The sequence below is a fragment of the Rhinatrema bivittatum genome, chromosome 11 (genome assembly GCF_901001135.1).
Source record: "Rhinatrema bivittatum chromosome 11, aRhiBiv1.1, whole genome shotgun sequence".
Taxonomy (NCBI): domain Eukaryota; kingdom Metazoa; phylum Chordata; class Amphibia; order Gymnophiona; family Rhinatrematidae; genus Rhinatrema; species Rhinatrema bivittatum.
In genome coordinates, this window is record NC_042625.1 from 39,973,323 (window position 1) to 39,992,403 (window position 19,081).

General features: G+C 46.0%; 2 protein-coding genes across 6 annotated transcripts in view; one reads left to right on the forward strand and one right to left on the reverse strand.

Annotated features, from left to right (window-relative positions):
* SLC15A4 (solute carrier family 15 member 4) overlaps nucleotides 1-3,011 on the reverse strand; it is a 69,143-nt gene extending 66,132 nt beyond the window's left edge. The window contains exon 1 of one of the 2 annotated variants that reach the window (XM_029619697.1): nucleotides 2,177-3,008. In XM_029619697.1, the coding sequence (XP_029475557.1) occupies nucleotides 2,177-2,746 (570 nt within the window). In that variant the 5' untranslated portion in view covers nucleotides 2,747-3,008. Of the gene's footprint in view, nucleotides 1-2,176 lie in introns of both variants that reach the window. The other variant, XM_029619698.1, reaches the window with a different exon arrangement.
* Nucleotides 3,012-4,543: 1,532 nt separating this feature from the next.
* The window catches only part of GLT1D1 (glycosyltransferase 1 domain containing 1), a 100,383-nt gene continuing 85,845 nt past the window's right edge, over nucleotides 4,544-19,081 (forward strand). Inside the window, exons 1-2 of one of the 4 annotated variants that reach the window (XM_029619701.1) lie at nucleotides 4,544-4,760; nucleotides 7,158-7,295. In XM_029619701.1, coding sequence (XP_029475561.1) covers nucleotides 4,693-4,760; nucleotides 7,158-7,295 — 206 coding nt within the window. In that variant the 5' untranslated portion in view covers nucleotides 4,544-4,692. The remainder of the gene's footprint in view (nucleotides 4,761-7,157; nucleotides 7,296-19,081) is intronic. The other 3 variants (XM_029619700.1, XM_029619699.1, XM_029619703.1) reach the window with 3 other exon arrangements.

The following is a 19,081-nucleotide window of genomic DNA, read 5'->3' on the forward strand; positions in this document are numbered from 1 at the left end:
TGAACGACCTCCTGCAGTCGATCTCCTGCCGGCGCCATTTTCCGTACGAAAACGATTCGCGGCGGGAAATCGCTCCCTGACCCCCGCTGGACCTCCAGGAACTTTTGGCCAGCTTGTGGGGGGCCTCCTGACCCCCACGAGACTTGCCAAAAGTCCAGCGGGGGTCCGGAAGGACCTCCTGCCGTCCAATCTTTTTCGTCTATGGCCGCCGCCATTTTTCGGCGCCATTTTGGAAAATGGCGCCGGCTGAAGACGACAAGATTCAGGAGCAGGAGCCCGTTCCGGACCGCTGCCGTTCCGGACCGCCGCTGGACCCGCAGGTTATTTAAGTTATTGGGGGGGGGTTCGGGAGGGTGGGGGATTGAATTTAAAGGGTCGGGGGTGGGTTTTAGGGGGTTTTAGTGTGCCGGCTCACGATTCTAACGATTTATAACGATAAATCGTTAGAATCTGTATTGTATTGTGTTCCATAACGGTTTAAGACGATATTAAAATTATCGGACGATAATTTTAATCGTCCTAAAACGATTCACATCCCTAGCGGTTACTACCCCAAATCAATTAAGCCTGATACTTGGAATACATATCCAGCACAGCTCACTGCTTCAACAGCAAGGGGGGAATAAAGAAAAGAGGATTTACATTACAGACAACCAACAAGGACTAAATTGCACAGGCTGTGTAAACAAATAAGCATGGGAGTAGCTTGCTTATTGCAGCAGTTACTACCCCTAACCAATTAAGCTTGATACTTCACTTAGATGCAGCTCCAGCACTGCTCTCTACATCAATGGTTGGGGTGGAAGGTAACCAGAACCAAAAAGTTACTAATAAGGGCCAAGAGAAACAGATAAGTATGAGAAAAAAAAATAAGTGTGAAAGCTTGCTGAGCAGAATGGATGGACTGTTTGGTCTTCTTCTGCTGTCATTTCTATGTTTCAATACAATCAGCATCAGGTTTGGAGCAAATTCACTACCTGGTTCCTTTATTCATAAACCCAAAAATCTTTACTATACCACAAAACTGCTACAATTTAACACACTCAAATTTCCCTCCACCTACATGCACTGTATGGAAATTTTGTTTTTAAAACTAAATTGGATCATGTGCTTACTCACTGGCAAAATCTGCTAAAGTGCTTTAAGAACCACAAAACTGTAATAAAAGTGTGTACAATGACCATGTTCTGACACCTGGATCCAAATACTTCCCCTTTGTGCGCAAGGGTGGGGACAAGGAGAGGAGAGAGAGGAACTCTCAAACATGTCCAGTCTGGCAGCCTAGCTCCACCACCTACTCCCTTCATGCACAGACTGAAAAGAAGTTCCCTTTCCTGCACAAATGCAATTAGGAAGCTTGTTTTCACAGGATAGTGATATGCTCTGGAGGAGAGACCAACATTTAAATATTTTTTGTTATGATACCCATACTACCTCAATGACCCAATTCTTGCTTTCATGCTGTACTTATAAATAATCACCAGCAGAAATTGCATTATCCAGAACAGTCTTGTGTCCATTTATCTCAAGGTGTGCCTACCATGATATTTTTAGCTACCACTTTTCAACCCAACTTCTGATAATATCCCTTCTCATGTTTGCTTTTATTTTTTTTTTGTATGGCCTCTGCCCCATTCTCCATCTTTGATGCATTTAAAATATTTACCATCAAGGAATAGGAGGTTAAATATACAAGGGCCTACATGCCCAGCATTACCTGTCTAATTCTTTAATACTTTCACAGTCCAGATAGCAAAACGTATTCAGAATCCTCCATTTTCACCCTTATCAGGTCTCTGACCTGACTTGTAGGTCTTATGTTCCCAGTTTCCCCCACTTTTCTAAATCCCATCCACTCTGTGCTCCATCGGTGGTGGCAAACCTCTCTCTGCAGCTGCATCCTCGTCCCTGCTGTGCCTTGCTAGTATCTGGGTTCCACCGTCCATTTGATCCTCAACCCTTGCCACACGAAACCCACCGTGGCTCTGTTGTGTGAAGGGTAGAATTTGTTTGAACTCTCCAACTTAAGTAATGCTATGCACTAAAAGAAGAACATGTATGTAAATATAGACTTCCTTCTACATCGCTGGTGGAGGGGCAGGCACAAAGACCTTTAAATCCAACTGGAGGGATAACCCTCCCTTTCCTTTGCCTTCCCTCCCGGTTGCCACTTTACCTGATCGGCCCCGAAGGGTGTGATGTTGGCTTTGACAGTGCCCACGCCCAGGCCGATAAGGACCAGGCCGAAGTAGACGGCCGTACGGCAGTACTGGTGGTTGCTGGGGACGCAACTCCCGTCCGCGGTCCGGTTGTCGAGGGAGGAGCAGTTCTCGATGGGGGTGAGGGGGATGTTGCCGCAAAAGGCCACCCTGCTGGCAGGAGTGGCGAGCAGCGGCAGGGCGAGCATGCCCGCCAGGTAGAGGGCCATGCTGAGCAGGATGAGACCGAAGCGGCCCAGCAGCGCGTCGGCCAGCCAGCCGCTGAAGGGCGACACTAGGTAGGTGACTCCCATGAAGATGAGCAGGGCCTGGCTGGCCTGCGCCCCCTCCCAGCTGTAGGGGGGCCCGTTCAGGAAGAGCACCAGGTTGGCGGTGACGCCGTAGAAGGCGGCGCGCTCCAGCAGTTCGGCCAGCAGCACGGCGGCGCAGGCCAGGCGCCGGCCCTGGAACACCGAGGCCCGGGTCTGGGGCGGCTGGGGGGAGCCGAGCAGCGGGGTCCGCTCACTGCTGCTGGCCGGGCCCGCCATAGTGAGAACGGAGCGCCGGCTTCACCGGCAGGAAGCAAGGGAAAGCATGCACCGCGGAGGGAGGCTCCCGGTCCTCTCTACCCCCTCCCTAGGAAAGAGCCGAGGCCTTACAAATAAAAAAACCAAAAAAAAAAACCACTGCACACACAAAGGAAAAGGGAGACCGCGAGCACTGCCGGAGCCCTAAGTCATCGCGCTCGCGACTTCCTAGCTTCGGTGACTTCTCCAACCCCGTGATCCCCGCTAGCACCGCCTTCCCGGCTACCTCTGCGCTGATTGGCTACAGGGGGCGGGCGCTGCCGCCGGCCTCCACTGGGAATCGCCGCTTTCGCTGTCCTTCGGATTGCGTCCACGGGGGCGCTTCCGGTACACACGCCTTCCACGTGCTAGCTTATTCTATTTAAAAACAGGGGAGGCGTTTCGATGTGAGCGTAAACGCGGATCGTAGACTAAAATCTATAGAGCTGAGGTTTAGGGCAAATGGAATATAAACTTAGTATGTCAGGTGGGTACTGATAGGTTTAAATTAGTTTTCTGTTGAAGTCTGTTAGGTTCTAGTTCTAAAATTATTGAAAAACATACACCGGATCATCTTTGAGATATCCTTTTTTTCATTAAACCCTATTTAAAAATAAATCTAAATATAGTTCGTGAATAATAGTCATGCACTTTCTCAAGGCTATATTCGTTTCGTATTTATATTGTGGATGAAGTAATGATTGAAGACAACAACTGCATTATTTCATTGTTCCGACTTTGTACTAGTATCATGACGATCCCGAAGTATTACTACCGAAATAAACATATTATGTCGGATGCTGGAGTTATGAAAAGCGGTGCGTGTTTTAAAGTAATACATAAGGAATGCCATGCTGGATCAAATAAATACCATGATGGACCAAGGTCCATCGAGCTCAGTATCCTGTCTCCGACAGTGGCCAGTCTGGGTCCCAAGTGCAGGCCAAACCCACAATAGTTGGATCTATTTCTTGACCCTCACTCCCAAGGATAAGCGCTGGCTTTCCCAAGTTTACTTGGCCAATTACTGTTGATGGACTTTTCGTTCAAAGCAACAGAGTCTATAACTTTATAATCCGCGGGGTGAAAAATATTTCCTACGATTTGTTTTAAATCTGCTGGTTGATAGTTTCATGTTCCCTAGTCCATTTTTTTTTTTTTTGCAGCACCAGATCATTTCTGTAAACTTTTCCTCAGGCTTGTTTGCAGACAGCCTTTACTTCTGTAGCGGCTTAGGAAAAAGCTGTAACTTAAAATGACAGGAACAAAACGCAACAAATTATCTGCTGCCCTTTGTTTCCTTTTACACTAACCAAAGTCACAGGGCTTGCTAATGCAAAAAAAAAAAAAAAGTTTCCTTTCTGTCTGAATGACTAATATTTTACTACAGACTTGTGGGTGTTCCCAAGAGGATATGAAAGTAGGCTTTAAATTGTCATGTGATTAAGTGAGAGTTTTGATCAGAATTACTGAGCGGCTTTCCCAAATTGTTAGAAGAGCTGTAAACGTGCACTCGAGTTTGTATCTGTCTGTAACGACAGAACTACTTCCCTTCCCTAAATTTTATTGGTTGATTTTGTTAAGGAGGCAAGGATGCATAATTAGTCTGTATCTTGTGGAACAGTAAACCAACCATACATCCTTTTTTATTTCATGTGTAGCAAAAACAAGAGAAGCCCCCCCGCCCCTTGCGGCAGGAACCCGCTCTCGCCGTCGCTGGTTTCTGCCGGAGCTCTTTAGCGGGGAGACAGGTAGGGTGTACGGAAAGGGTAAAGGGCTGGGGGCAGGTGGCCCTCCCTCGAGGGTGGGGGCTGGGCGCGGTAAAAGCCGCAGGAGGTGCGCGCGCCGGTTTCTAACCACGGGAGGAGCCGGATCTTGGGAGGGAGGGACGAGACCTCTGACTTGGGGACTATTCTGCACGTTCCGCTATGAAAATCCTCTTTCTGGCCCCTCTCCGAGCCCAGACTGGCAACTGCACCACGGCTGAGAGAATCAAGTAGGTGCCTGGCATTGGAAAGCGATGCCACCTCCCTAGGGACCTCCGCAAGTGGCTGTTGTACCGCTGGGCGTCTTCCCCTTCTGTATTTCACACTAGCAGGGTTCCTCTTTTCGTTTTGGTCTGCTTTTATCGAGGCTTTTTATCTTGCTCCAGGCCTCAATCATCAGTGATTTGGGGACAATTTTGTGTGTGTGTGTGTGTTCCATTTATATTCTTTAATATTTTTAATGATCTTGCTAATAAAAATATTTGCATATAGAAATGTACACAAATAAGCATGTGCTTTTCTTTATTAATAGAGGTGGGGTGTTCCCAAACTAACTTTCGGGTCAATGCAATATCGGTGCATGCTTTAAAGGGGCAATCATGATTGAGTGCCCACTCCCTTAATGTGCGCGGATCCACCTGTCCGAGGTGCCCAATGTTACGTGTAAGTGGGCTGCTGTGGTAAAAAAAAGGAGACACTAGGGGAAATTGCATGACCTTATCGCTGCCTCAGCACCGGGCACCCGGCTCTAAAACTGAGCATCTGTTTTCCTAACCTGACCATCCGCACACTTTTTAAACAAAAAAAACCAACTTTTTTTGGGACATTTCTAGCTGCCCCCCCCCCCCCCAACCTAATATTGCCACAATATTAAGTTGTAGGACGTACAGAAAAGCGTGCAATAGTACAAACGTTTTAGGCACACTAACCCCCATTTTGTATCGGGGGATATGATTGCGCATCCGTCGTGGGTTAACCATGCTCTGCAGCCAGCAAACGGTATAGCCTCGGCCCATTTGTCAGTATGAGTGCCACCCTGTTTTGATTTTTTTTTTAATTCAATTTTAAAGTTATCAAACATTGCACTCTTACACCAGGTGTATAGATCTCATTAACAAAATTTACAATGTTTCTCTGCCCTCCTAGAGTCTGAGGATAAATCCGTTGGACATCTATGGAATTTATTTTTATTTATTTTCAATTTTATATTCTGCAGATTCCATTAAAAACAAGTTCAATCAAATACCCAAGGTTACAAGGGGCATTAATGGAGATGAGATTTGAACCCTGGTTTCACTTTTCCTCAGACTGGAACACTGTGGCTGAAAAGCTACAAAATATCCCACTGTGCTGATGCAAATTTTGCACATCCTTATTCCAGAATTGCTTACAAATCCAGAAGAATTAAAAGGAGTAAGAAGCATTTCCGCTGGTGTTCCAGTTTCTGCATGCCAGCCCAATCCATGCTGGGAAACTTTCACCAATCCTACGTTCAGCTTTCTTCTTACCACTTTTTATATTGGTAATGAATGATTGAGACACTTCTTTAAATTTGCTGTCAGTGAAATAATGAGAGAACCAGAGGGTGCTCCCATGAAAAAATATTCTCCCGCTGCCACTCTGTAAAGATCAGCCTTTCCAAACCATCTTCTCTCAGAACAGAACCTGGCCCTGTCCATTCTCTTCTCATCTCCAGCCTACCCCAATCATCTGTCACAGACTATAGCTCTGCAATGACAACAATTCTTTCCTGGCCTACTCTTGTGAGTTTGCTGATACAGCAGGGTCCTCTGTTCAGTAGTGAGGAGGAGTGGCCTGGTAGTTAGAACAGCAGGCTGAGAACCAAGGAAGCCAGAGGTCACAAAATGGGAGGGGAGGATGACTCAGAATCAACATCAGGAAATATTGCTTCACAGAGAGGGTGCCGGATACCTAGAATGACCTCCTAGAAGAGGTGGTGAGGACAAAAACAGTAAATAAATTCAAAAGAGCATGAGATAAACATTGCAGATCCCTAGAAGCCAGAGGTTGGAAATGAAGAAAAGGGTGCATGGAGTGGCAGTTCCAGTCTGCCCAGCAAGCTGCTTTTGGCTGTATTGGAGCACTTGGTCTTTTTAACCGCCATCATTTATTTATTTATCAATTTTTGTATAGAGTCATTCGGTGTAACCATCACAATGGTTAACAAAGCATGAGACATGCAATTTCTAGTAGAAATAAAACCGTGCCTAGTAAAAATAAAATATGACAACATTCATGATAAAAATAGGTTACAATTAAACACTAAAAGAAAAAATATTAAAAACATAGAAAAAAGAATAAAATCTTAGGATGTTAGTGCAGGGTAGGTAGGAGGGTGCGAGAAATATTACGAAGCATGGTATGTCTTAGCAAATAGCCAGGTCTTTAGCTCCTCCTTAAATGTTTTTAGACTCTATTGTAGTCGTAATTTGGTGGGAAGTGAGTTCCATAATTTTGGGCTGGCAAGCGAAATTAAACATTCGCGAACTTGCGCGAGTTGTGCAGAATGTACTGATGGAATTGTTAAAAGGCCTTTATTGGCTGATCGTACCATGGTATGTTACTATGTATATATCTTTTAATTCTACAATTCCTAACTTCTACAGGACAGCTGGGCAGCTTATTATTAAGTTGTTAAAACAGAAGAAAAGCAAGCATCACCAGCTGACCCACATGAGCTCTTTCGACTCTGCAGAGGGCCCTGAGGAGTTTTGGATGAAGGCAAAACAAAAGTCCACATCTTGGTGTGTTCAGATAAATGTATTTTTCCTTTAATTCATCACTGAAGCAGACGTGAAACAGCTCTGTTGGTGTGCATAGCTGTATGGGGGTGCATGATAACCTTAAACATACTGTAACACTCTTGAGGAGTAAAAAGCATTTTAAACAGAATAACATTTAGTGGTTATCCGGGTTATCTTTCTGCTCCTAGCTAGACTTGGCCAGACAGCTTAAACATAGAAATGACGGCAGAAGAAGACCAAATGGCCCATCCAGTTTGCCCAGCACGCTTTTACACTTTTTTTTCCCCTCCTCTCGCATACTTATCTGTTACTCCTGGCATTTAGTAACCTTTTGATTCTATTTCCCATCCACCCCCGCCATTAATGTAACCTTTTAGTTCTGTTTCCCTTTCACCCCTGCCATTAATGTAGAGAGCAGTGCAGGAACTGCTTCTAAGTGAAGTATCTAGCTTAATTGCTTAGGGGTAGTAACCACCTCAATAAGCAAGCTACTCCCATGCTTATTTGTTTACCCAACCTGTGTAATTTAGTCCTTGTTGGTTGTTATCTGAATATACATCCACCTTTCTTCATTCCCCCCCTGCTGTTGAAGCAGAGAGCTACTCTGGATATGTATTGAAAGTGAAGTATCAGGCTTTTTTGTGAATGCAAATCCTTTTATCCACATTTCCTTTTGCCGTTGAAGAATAGAGCACTGTCGTTGTCACATTAACCTTGTGTATGTCTATTGAATAAGGGTATTATCTCCAGGTATTAGCTGTCTTTCCCACAAGCCACCCTCTCTTCATTCACATCCTCTAGACTTTATGGATCCACAGTGTTTATCCCACACCCCTTTGAAGTCCTTCACAGTTTTGGTCTTCACCACTTCCTCTGGAAGGGCGTTCCAGGCATCCACCACCCTCTCCCGTAAAGAAATACTTCCTGACATTGGTTTTGAGTCTTCCTCCTTGGAGTTTCAAATCGTGACCCCTAGTTTTGATTTTTTTCCAACGGAAAAGGTTGTCGTTTTCTTTGGATCATTAAAACCTTTCAAGTATCTGAAAGTCTGTATCATATCACCTCTGTTCCTCCTTTCCTCCAGGGTGTACATATTTAGATTCTTCAATCTCTCCTCATAAGTCATTCGATGAAGACCATCCACCTTTTTGGTCGCCCTTCTCTGGACCGTCTCCATCCTGTCTCTGTCTCTACGGAGATACGGTCTCCAGAACTGAGCACAGTACTCCAGGTGAGGCCTCACCAAGGACTGTACAAGGGGATAATCACTTCCCTTTTCTTACTCGATATTCCTCTCTCTATGCAGCCCAGCATTCTTCTGGCTTTAGCTTTCGCCTTGTCACATTGTTTGACACTATCACCCCAAGGTCTCTCTCCTGCTCCGTGCACATCAGCCCTTCACCCCCCATTGAATACAGTTCTTTTGGATTTCTGCAACCCATTTGCATGACTGTGCACTTCTTGGCATTGAATCTCAGTTGCCATATCTTCGACCACTCTTCCAGCTACCTTAAATCCCGTCTCATTCTCTCCTCTCCTTCCAGCGTGTCCATTCTGTTGCAGATCTTAGTGTCATCCGCAAAAAGACAAACCTTACCTTCTATCTCCGCTATGTTGCTCACATAAATATTGAACAGGATCGGTCCCAACACCGATCCTTGCGGTACACCGCTTATCACAGCTCTCTCTTCAGAGTAAGTTCCATTTACCATCACACACTGCCTTCTGTCTGTCAACCAGTTTGCAATCCAGGTCACCACCTTGACACTCACTCCTAAACTTCTCATTTTACTCACCAGCCTCCTGTGCGGGACAGTATCAAAAGCTTTGCTGAAATCCAAGTAGGTGACATCGAGTGCTCTTCCTCTATCCAATTTCCTAGTCACCCAGTCAAAAACGTCAATCAGATTTGTCTGACAGGATCTTCTCCTGGTGAATCCATACTGCCTCTGGTCTAGCAATTCTCCCGACTGTAGATAGTTCACTATACTTTCTTTCAGCAGCGACTCCATTACTTTTCCCACCACCAAGGTGAGGCTATCCGGTCTGTAGTTTCCAGCCTCCTCTCTGCTCGCAATCTTGTGAAGCGGGACTATCACCGCTCTTCTTCAATCTCTCGGCACCACTCCCATTTCCAGGGATCTATTGAACAGGCCACTCAGCGGAGCTGCCAGCACATCTCTGAGCTTTCAGTATCCTGGGATGAACCTCATCAGGCCCCATGGCTTTTTCCACTTTGTTTCCCCAGCTCTTCCCATACATTCTCTACTGTAAATGGAGTTACATCTTCTCCACTCCCCTCCAGTTTCTTGTTAACTAGCGACTGTCCTTCTCCAGGGTCCTCTATAGTGAACACCGAACTGAAGTATTTGTTTAGTATTTCTGCCATTTCTTCGTCTCTCTCCACACATTGATCTTTTCCACCTTTCAATTTCACTATACCACTTTGGACTTTTCTCCTTTCTCTGATGTATCTGAAAAATGTTTTGTCACCTCACGTTACCTCTTTGGCAATCCTTTCTTCCGCTTGACTTTTTGTCTTCTTGATTGCTTTCTTCGTGTCCCTCAATTCCACCAGATAGTCTTCTTTGTGCTCCTCCCTTTGGGATCCTTTATATTTCTTGAACGCTGTTCTTTTAGCCTTTATTTTGTCAACCATCTCCTTTGAGAACCAGATAGGTTTAATTTTTCTTTTCTTCACTTTTCTAACAGATTAGTTGCTTTGGTAATTGCTCCTTTTAGTTTGGTCCACTGTTGTTCCTCATCTCTCTCATTCTCCCAGCCTTCTAGTTCTCCCGCTAGGTATTTCCCCATTTCCTCAAAGGTCCGTGTTTTTGAACTGCAAAACTCGGGTCTTCGTGCTTCTTCTCCATATCCTTTGTGTGATATGAAACCATACCGTTTGATGATCACTGGTTCTGAGGTGGGCGCCCACTTGGACATCAGAGACATTATCTCCATCAGTGAGCACTAAATCGAGTATAGCTCCCTCCCTCGTGGGTTCCATTACCATTTGTTTGAACAGAGCCCCCTGCAGGGCATCCACTATTTCTCTACTATTATTAGATACTGCAGAAGGGATTCTCCAGTCTACATCCGGCATGTTAAAGTCTCCAACGATCACCACTTCTCCCTTCTTTCCCATCTTTTGGATGTCTTCAACCAGATCTCTGTCATGCTCTTCCTTTTGATTTGGAGGCCTGTAAACCACTCCAATATAAATGGACGCTCCATCATCTTTTTTTTTAGGTCGGCCCATAGTGCTTCTTCATTGCCCCATCTTCCTTCTGGAATATAGGCCCCCTGGTGGGGGTGGGGGATAAGAAACAAATCGGAGGCAAAGAAATAATGGAGAATGGGGGGGATTATTATTCAGGTAGAAGTAAGTGTAGGCGACACCCCTGTCTGCATGCTTTCAGAGGTTCGGGCTCTAGAATTGAACACAACACAACACTGTTTAAATATGCTATAAACTGCTTATATAAGAGGCATGATCGCCTCCTATTTTTCTACTGGTTATACCTATCCCTCTGCACCCTGAGGGGAGGAGGAGAGGATTGCACTTGGCATGGATTTGGGAGTGGAGGAGGAAAAGAGAAAGAGGATGCTACCTAGGCAAGGGTGGCGAGAAGGAGAGTTTAGGAAGGAGGAGTGTCAGAGGACTGCCATCTGGTTGAATTGGGGTGGGGAGGAGTAGTGAGAGAGGTTCACCAGGAAGGGTGGGGGGGTGGTAGGGAATACACATGTCCTCAGGTTAAAATGCATTTACCTTGTATTCCTGCAGCGCCGCAACCCCCCCCAAAAACCCAATTTCATCATGGGCGGGAGGGCAGCAGTGGCGAGAGTGGCCTGGTGAGGAAGTCCCGAGGAAGTTTTTTGGGAGAGATGCACAACAAGCAGGGATTCAATGCTGCGCTTTGAGCTCCAGCAGAGCTGCCCTCCTGACTTGGGTTTAGCCGTTCTGTCGCAGGTGATGCATTGTTGCTTTTACTCATAAGTAGGGGCCATCTTTGGGACTGTTTGTTTCAATTGCTCGGTGATAGTTTATACGTTTTAAATGAGGTCACAGAGAGACCCAAAGTAGCGCTCGCAGATCCCAAGGACGGCTGTGAAATGAAATGCATTAAGACGGTAGCAGTTCATCCATCCTTATGTTCCTTGCGTGAGGGAGCTCATTCCATTACAGAGTTCGTTTTTTGTCCTTTCTTGAGCAGATGGGTAAATAATGGCTGGCGCATTGGATCCAGGCCTGAGGGAAAGGCCAGAGGGAAACGGGGAGGGCTCAGTTCTTTCTCTCCTGGCAGGGAGGGGACCCCAAGCAGAGAGGACAGAGACTTGAAGTGCCCCTGAAGTTCTCCATTTAGCTGCTAATGGCAGTGCTAAAGATTAATAATGGATGACTGACTCGCAAATTAAAAACCGTTAATGCCGGGCTGGCCCAGCGACTCTGCCGTGCACTGCAATTCCTGCTCCGAGTGTTCTGCTTTCTGGCTCGGCCGGGGCTGGGGGCGCTGTGGTGGCAGTGTTGATTTTTGAGGGGGGGGGGGGGATCAGTCCTTGCCTTCTCTAGCACAACCACGCGAACGTGTGCAGTGCACTGCCCAGAGGGAGGGCTCCCTGAGCCGTTTTACGTTGTGGGGGATGGGGGTCACTCATAGGTAGAGACCCCCCTAGGAGTTTACCTGCTTGATCATTCCAAGCTGTAATCCCCAGCTCAGAAGGTGGAGCTGAGCAGCAGGTGGGGAGGGTAGAAAGGGGAACCAGTTAGGGATGACTATGGTTTTTTTGTTTCATGCGGTTACTTTTTCTTATGCACAGGAAATTGAATTTGTGCATACGTGAACATGTGTTAAAAATGCCTTTAATGCCTGTTAAGTAAAGAAAAGAAAAAAAAAAAGCAACAATCTCCCCCCCCCCCCCCCCCCAAGAAAAATGAAGCAAACTGAGTTTTTCCTTTGCACACTCCTAGTGTTGGTTAGGGAGGCTGCGAGTCACATTGCTTACTTTTTGGCCCACCAGTCTGACCTTTCGTCCTCTGCCTATGCATCGTTAGGTCCTTAAATCTTACTTCATTAGAGCTTATAGGCTAAATCCTGTACTATTTTCATCTCCCCACTCTCCTCTGCATTGTTTCTGCTGTGTCTCTCTAGATCCCCCTTGGAAACATGCTTTTCAGCATTAGGTACTTCCACGGCTGCTATTTGGTCATAAGAACATACTGGGTCAGACCAAAGGTCCATGAAGCCCAGCATCCTGTTTCCAACAGTGGCCAAGCCAGGGCACAAGTACCTGGCAGGATCCCAAGGGGTAGATAGATTCCTCCAGGAACTTGTCCAAACCTTTTTTAAACACAGCTACCCTAATAGCTTTCACCACATCCTCTGACAATGAATTCCAGAGCTTAATTATGCCTTGAGTAAAAAAAATATGTTCTCTTATTAGTTTTAATTGTATTACCCAGTAACTTCATTGTGGGTCCACTGATCTTTGTACTTTTCGAAAGAGTAAACAATGTTTACTCTTTTCATTCCTCGTTATTTTATAGACCTCTATTATATCTCCCTTCAGCCATTTCTTCTCCAAACTGAAGAGTCCTAACCTCTTTAGTCTTTCTTCGTAGAGGAATTCTTCCATCCCCTTTATCATTTTGGTCATTCTTCTTTGTACCTCTTCTAATTCTGCTGTATCTTTCTTGAGATGTGGTGACCAGAACTGCACACAATGCTCAAGATGAGGATGCACCATGGAGCGATACAGAGGCATTATGATATTCTCTGTTTTATTCGCCATTCCTTTCCTAATAGAATGCTAGGGATTATTTGCTTTCTTGGCGGCTGCTGCTGCTGCACACTGAGCAGAAGATTTCAATGTATTTTCAACGATGGCACCTAGATCCTTTTCCTGAGTGGAGACTCCTAATGTGGAACCTTGCATTTTGTAGCTATAAGCTGGGTTTCTCTTCCCTAAATGCATCACTCTGCAAATGGCAAATGAAATTGAATGTAGACATTTGCATGCCCAGTCTCCCAGTTTTGTGATGTCCTCTTGCAATTTCTCACAGTCCTCTTGTGATTTGACAACTTTGAATAATTTTCTATCATCGGCAAATTTGATCACCTCACTTGTTCCCATTTCCAGATCATTTATAAATATATTAAAAAGCATTGGTCCCAGAACAGATCCCTAGCATTCCTCTCTTCTCCTTTCTCCAGTGGGAAAATTTACCGTTTAGCCCCACTCTGTTTTCTATCTTTTAACCAGTTAGCAATCCACAATAGGACGCTGCCACCTATCCCATAACTTTCTAATTTCCTAAGAGGTCTCTCATGAAGGACTTTGTCAAATGCTTTCTGGAAATCCAGATACAGTGTGTCAACTCTCTCACCTTTATCCACAGGTTTATTTAAGTCTTTAAAAAAATGTAGCAAATTTGTGAGGCAAGACTTCCCGTGGGTAAGTCCCATGTTGGCTTGATCCCGTTAAGCTGTGCTTATTTATATGTCCAGCAATTTTGTTCTTTATCATAGTTTCTACCATTTTGCCTGGCACAGATGGTCTGGCAAAACTGTAGAAACTACCATTTGATGTCACCTTTGAAGGCAAAATCTAGGCCAGAGGTTCTCAAGGCCCACAAATGAGACTGCAAATTAACCCTGCTCTTGGAAGAGGATCTGCAAGCTCCTCTGAGCATTCATTGTGGACTTCCTGAAAACCTGGCCTGTCTGCATTCTCCAGGACTGGCATTGAGAACCCCCTAGGGCAGTGGCTCCCAACCCTGTCCTGGAGACAAACCCCCCCCCCCAGCCAGTTAGATTTTCAGGATATCCACAATGAATATTCAAATTTTCTCTCATGCATATTCATTGTGGATATCCTGAAAACCCGACTGGGAGGGTCCCCAGGACAGGGTTGGGAGCCACTGCCCTAGCCCCCCCCCTCCCAGTGTCCTTGAGCCACATTGACTCACTAGCCCAGAACATTAGCCATTTGGCTACTAGTTTGATTGTTGTCATTCTAGGAAGTGCATTTATCAGGGTGCACAGAACCTGGACTGATTTTCTAAATGTGAACAGGGTGCACATTCAGGGGCTTAGCATGTGCTGTTTGTGGTTTGTTTGGCATTGCAGCAGAAGAGTGCAGACTCGTAATGAATGGTGTGCTTTTGATCTGTATATTAATTACATCATTTACATGCAAGGATTAATGCCGCCATGGGGGTAATGATGTACAACCCAAGAAGTTTTAGTCTGTGGTTTTCTACACCAGGGGAAAGCAGAATAGTTTCATGAAGTGAGCTTGATGCCAAATGAAATTTATAATATATGCAAAACCTTAAATGTAACTGCTAATGAATGAAATGGAGGATGTTTGCTGTATAATTAAAAAAGAAAAAAGAAAAAAAAAAAGCTCTTTCCTGTTCTACTGGAAGAACAATCAACAAATAAGCAGCATTAAAAGGATTAAAATTTATAATTAAAAAAAAAAGAGAGAGAGAAATTGGTGGTAACAGGTGCAGCATTTGCCATTCAATTTTACTTTTTAAACCCATTGCTTCTGTGTAACCAGGATAGAAACTATGCTGAAATATTTCCCCATGTATAGAAGCCTAGTATTCTGAATTAGGATATAACACTTCGGAGATTAAAACACATAAATGAGGGGGAGGGGAGTGTGTGTGTTTTTTTCTTTTTTTTTTTGTAGGTCCATAGCTTTAACAGTAACATAAACCAGCAGACTCCACGCTAGGTATAGCAGGTATTGCTGTCAGGATAGCAATGTAGAAGGCAGTGCTTGAGGGAGAGAAGCCCCAAACTTTCTATCCTGTCTGCCCAGCAAGCTTCTTAGTGCCTTCTGTTAAGAGCGGTAATTTGTATTTTTAGGTTTGAAGGGTGGAGCCAAGCGGTTTAATTTACCCAGCTTGGATAAAATGCCTGCGCTGTTTGATCAGGACGCCGCCTGGCAGCAGGAGAAAGGCCTGTCTCGGCGCGGCTGTTCCCCTGGTTAAACAGCTTTTTAAGTAAATAACAGATGCTGTGGCTTGCCAGTCAGATCAGAGACGGGGAAGGCCGGCTGTCCTATGCCACCTACCAGCCCCTTTCAGTATCCAGAAGGAACGAGGGATTAAACCTGCATCCCCCCGCCCCTCCGCGTCCCCTGGATATAAATCAAATGAATCTGCCCGGGCTTTGATTTAATCTAAAACTCAGGTGTTTCAGGACCCTGAGGATTAGCTCTCTCTCTCGCTCAGACTGCATTACACAGTTTAGGGCAGTGGGTTCTCAACCAGTCTGCCACCAAGGGGTGGAAGGTGTGTCACCCAAAATTTGACAGCGCAAGCCTGCGCTTTCTGTAACAGCCACCCTGGGCTTGCTGCTTGAGGAGAGGGCAGGGGCCTGGTACTTAAAATTCCCCATCACCGCTCCCTGTTCCTGCTTTTCCCTCACCCCTGGCAATCACTGCCACCACCAGTGCAAACTAGAAATGTTGCAGGTATGCTGACACCCCCCCCCCCCCCCCCCCCACCACACACACACACACACACACACGCACTCCCAGCTTCTTGGTGTTTGTTTGTCTCTGTACGCTTGTTTATAATTTATGGTCTTTTATTCTGTATTAGATAAGGGTCAGTCTGCATTCTGCATGTTTGACAGGGGTGAGGGATTCTGCTAACTAGGATGTAGATTCTGTGTAAGGATCTAGAGCAGTCTGGATTTCTTTTGCTTTCACAATAGTAAGTGTACTGTGTTCTATATTTGCAGTCTTGTTTTTTCATAGGTAAGGTCGTTGCTGTTCAGGTCCTGGGTGTTAGTGCTCTTATGGGTTGGCTGGGATGCTATATAATTTCTACATGTCTTTTTTAGCAGGTTTTCATGTTTCACAGAGTGGCTGGTAGGGAAGGGATGCTGAAGTACTATTTACTGAGGGGATACCAGAATTTGAATATATTTTTTTGTATGGTGAGTTGAAAGGGGAAAATTCCCACCTCTGCTCTGTATGAACTCCAGAAGAGGTCAGAACTTCTTGAGGTTGATAGTGAAATGCACGAGAGTTTGTCTGTATCCAAAAAAAAAAAAACCAAACAAAACCTGTGTGCTGCATATGCAAATCAGTCCCAGATTTCTCACTGATGCAGTAAGCAAAGATTGTATTTTTTTTCACAAAAATTTTAATTTTACAAACAGTTACTAAAATTAAAGAATATTCTTATCTTTCTCCTGCATCATTTTCAACAATAAAATATCTAGGATTTTTTTTTTTTTTTTTTAGCATAGCTGTGACATGTAGTGTGCAGTGTGTCAGGCATGTGAGCATCATCTGTCAGGTGACGGGGAAAAAATGTTGAGAACCACTGGTTTAGGGCATGTCCCAATTTAAAACTGGAGTCCTGCATTAGTATTAATAATAGGAATGCTAAGACGGAGGCGGGATCAGACACAGGGTGGATAAAAATGACAGTATCTGTGCTGTGGGGGGTCCGTGCAGCATTTCTGCACTAATTGTGATGGCAGTGGAGTCAGCATCCACCAGGTGCAGGAAAATGGACCTTATCCTGGTTTTGTATAAGAGAAAAGCAACCTTTTTAAATATCTAAATTGTGCTACATAATCCTGGCAGCATATTAAGTGTTAGTGAAGCTTGCTTGCTTTCTTTCATTTTTATTTTTTTTTTTTTGACCTGGCGTCTTCCTCCTGTTCCTTTGCCCTTCCAGCTCAGTTGGAGCCAAGGCCAGGATTGTAGACCTAGGAGCCTTCATTCACAACTATCCAGGGATACCCCCCCCCACCCCATGTCATTCTGGTCACTGCAGTGATGGTCTTCGACCGAGGGGGGTGTCACACAACACTGGCTCTCTCCAGAGCCCCCGCGATCATGAGTCCTAAATACAGCCACGAAGGCTCGCCCTTCAGGAGCGACCATAGCTCCTTCCCACTCCAACCCTCCTCCTTCCAGGGGCTGTAAGTGCTCTCCCCCCTGCCGTTCCCCCATCTCTCCCAGGAAGTGGAAGATAGAGATTGAGCCAGGCTGGGCATTAGGGAAGACTATGCCAGTCTCAGATGCCAGCTGCCCATATCCTTAGCTACATTTTTGGCAAGTTATTTTGTCTTGTTTTCATTTTCGTTTTTTTTTTTTTTTGTTTATTTTTTAATAATTGTCTTGGTCTGGCAATTTCCTCCTTCTCCTGCTCACTTGGGCTTCCAGCTTAAATCAGAACTGGCATCTGTTGGGTTAGGGCATCTGTTGGGTTAGGGCACCGTGAGCTTTCTTGCGCAAGTACTGGGGACTCCCTTCACCCCCAGCTCAAATGATCTTTGACCAGGAACCTCAGGCTGCAGCTTCTTCCAAGACCGAGGTAATCCGGACCCCGACACCAGCCACTAGGCATTGCCATCGAGCAGCGGCCGAGACTCCCTCCCCGTCAGCAGCTGTGAATGTTTAGTCCCGCAGGCCCGGGGAGGAGCCCCTAACGGTGAAAATAGGACCCAGGTCTGCCGCATGGCAGTCTACATTTTATGTAAACCTGCCGCCACTTGCATGACGCTGATTTACGCTAACTGGCAGGCATGCGGAATATTGGAGAAATCCTTTCCGACAACTTAATGACTAGAAGAGAACCAGGCTTATTTTCTGCCTGTGCATTTATCTTGTCCTCTTGAAGTAATCAGTTTCTATGACCGTGTAAGACTGGGGAGAGAGAGGGGGGGGGGGGGGGAATCAGGTTCCTCCTTATTTATTAGTTTGGGTTTCACACAGTGAATATAAAATAAAAATTAGTTCCTTGCCTGCGACATTAATTAATCTCCTCCAAGGGGTGAGCAGCGTACCATATGCTGTGGTGATAAGCGCGGAGTCGAGCTTGAAGATAGTGGGTCATAGCCCTCCCTAGGTATTGTGAAGCATTTTTCTGTGTTTATTTTCACAGCCTCAGGCAGTGCTGTGTTCAGGAGCGAAGACATTTTAACATTAACGTTAATAGATGTTGTGCAAAATACTCCCACAATATTGTGTTACACTGTTTTTTTTTTCTTCAGATGGGCGATTATCATATCAAAAAGCTAGCAAATGCGATTTAAAAATGTGTATGCCATAGGAGGGAGGGGGAATAAACTGACCCTTTCATAAGTAAAAATATTACAATTATGGGGTAGATTTTCAAAAAGCACGCCTTCGCGTACTTTTGGCGTATCAGGCGCAAACAAAAGTACGCTGGATTTTAGTAGATACGCGCGTAGCCGCTAAAATCCTGGATCGGCGCGCGCAAGGCTGCCGATTTCGTGTAGCCAGCGTGCGCCAAGCCGCGCAGCCTGCCGCCGTTCCCTCCGAGGCCGCTCCGAAATCGGAGCGGCCTCGGAGGGAACTCGCTTTCGCCCTCCCCTCACCTTCCCCTCCCTTCCTCTATCTAACCCCCCCCCCCGGCCCTATCTAGCCCCCCCCCCTACCTTTGTCGGGGGATTTACGCCTCCCGGAGGGAGAAGTAAATCCCCGCTCGCCAGCTGGCCGCTAGCGCGCCGAGATGCGACCTGGGGGCGGTTCCGGAGGGTGTGGCCACGCCCCTGGACCGCCCTGGGCCAAAACCACGCCCCTGGGCCCGCCCCTGAAACGCCGCGTCCCGTCCCCAAAACACCGCGCCGATCGGCCCTGCCCTGACACGCCCCCCTCGAAAAACCCCGGGACATACGCGAGTCCCGGGGCTCTGCGCACGCCAGTAGGCCTATAGAACATAGGCGCACCGGCGCGCAAGGCCCTGCTCGCGTAAATCCGGGCGGATTTACGCGAGCAGGGCT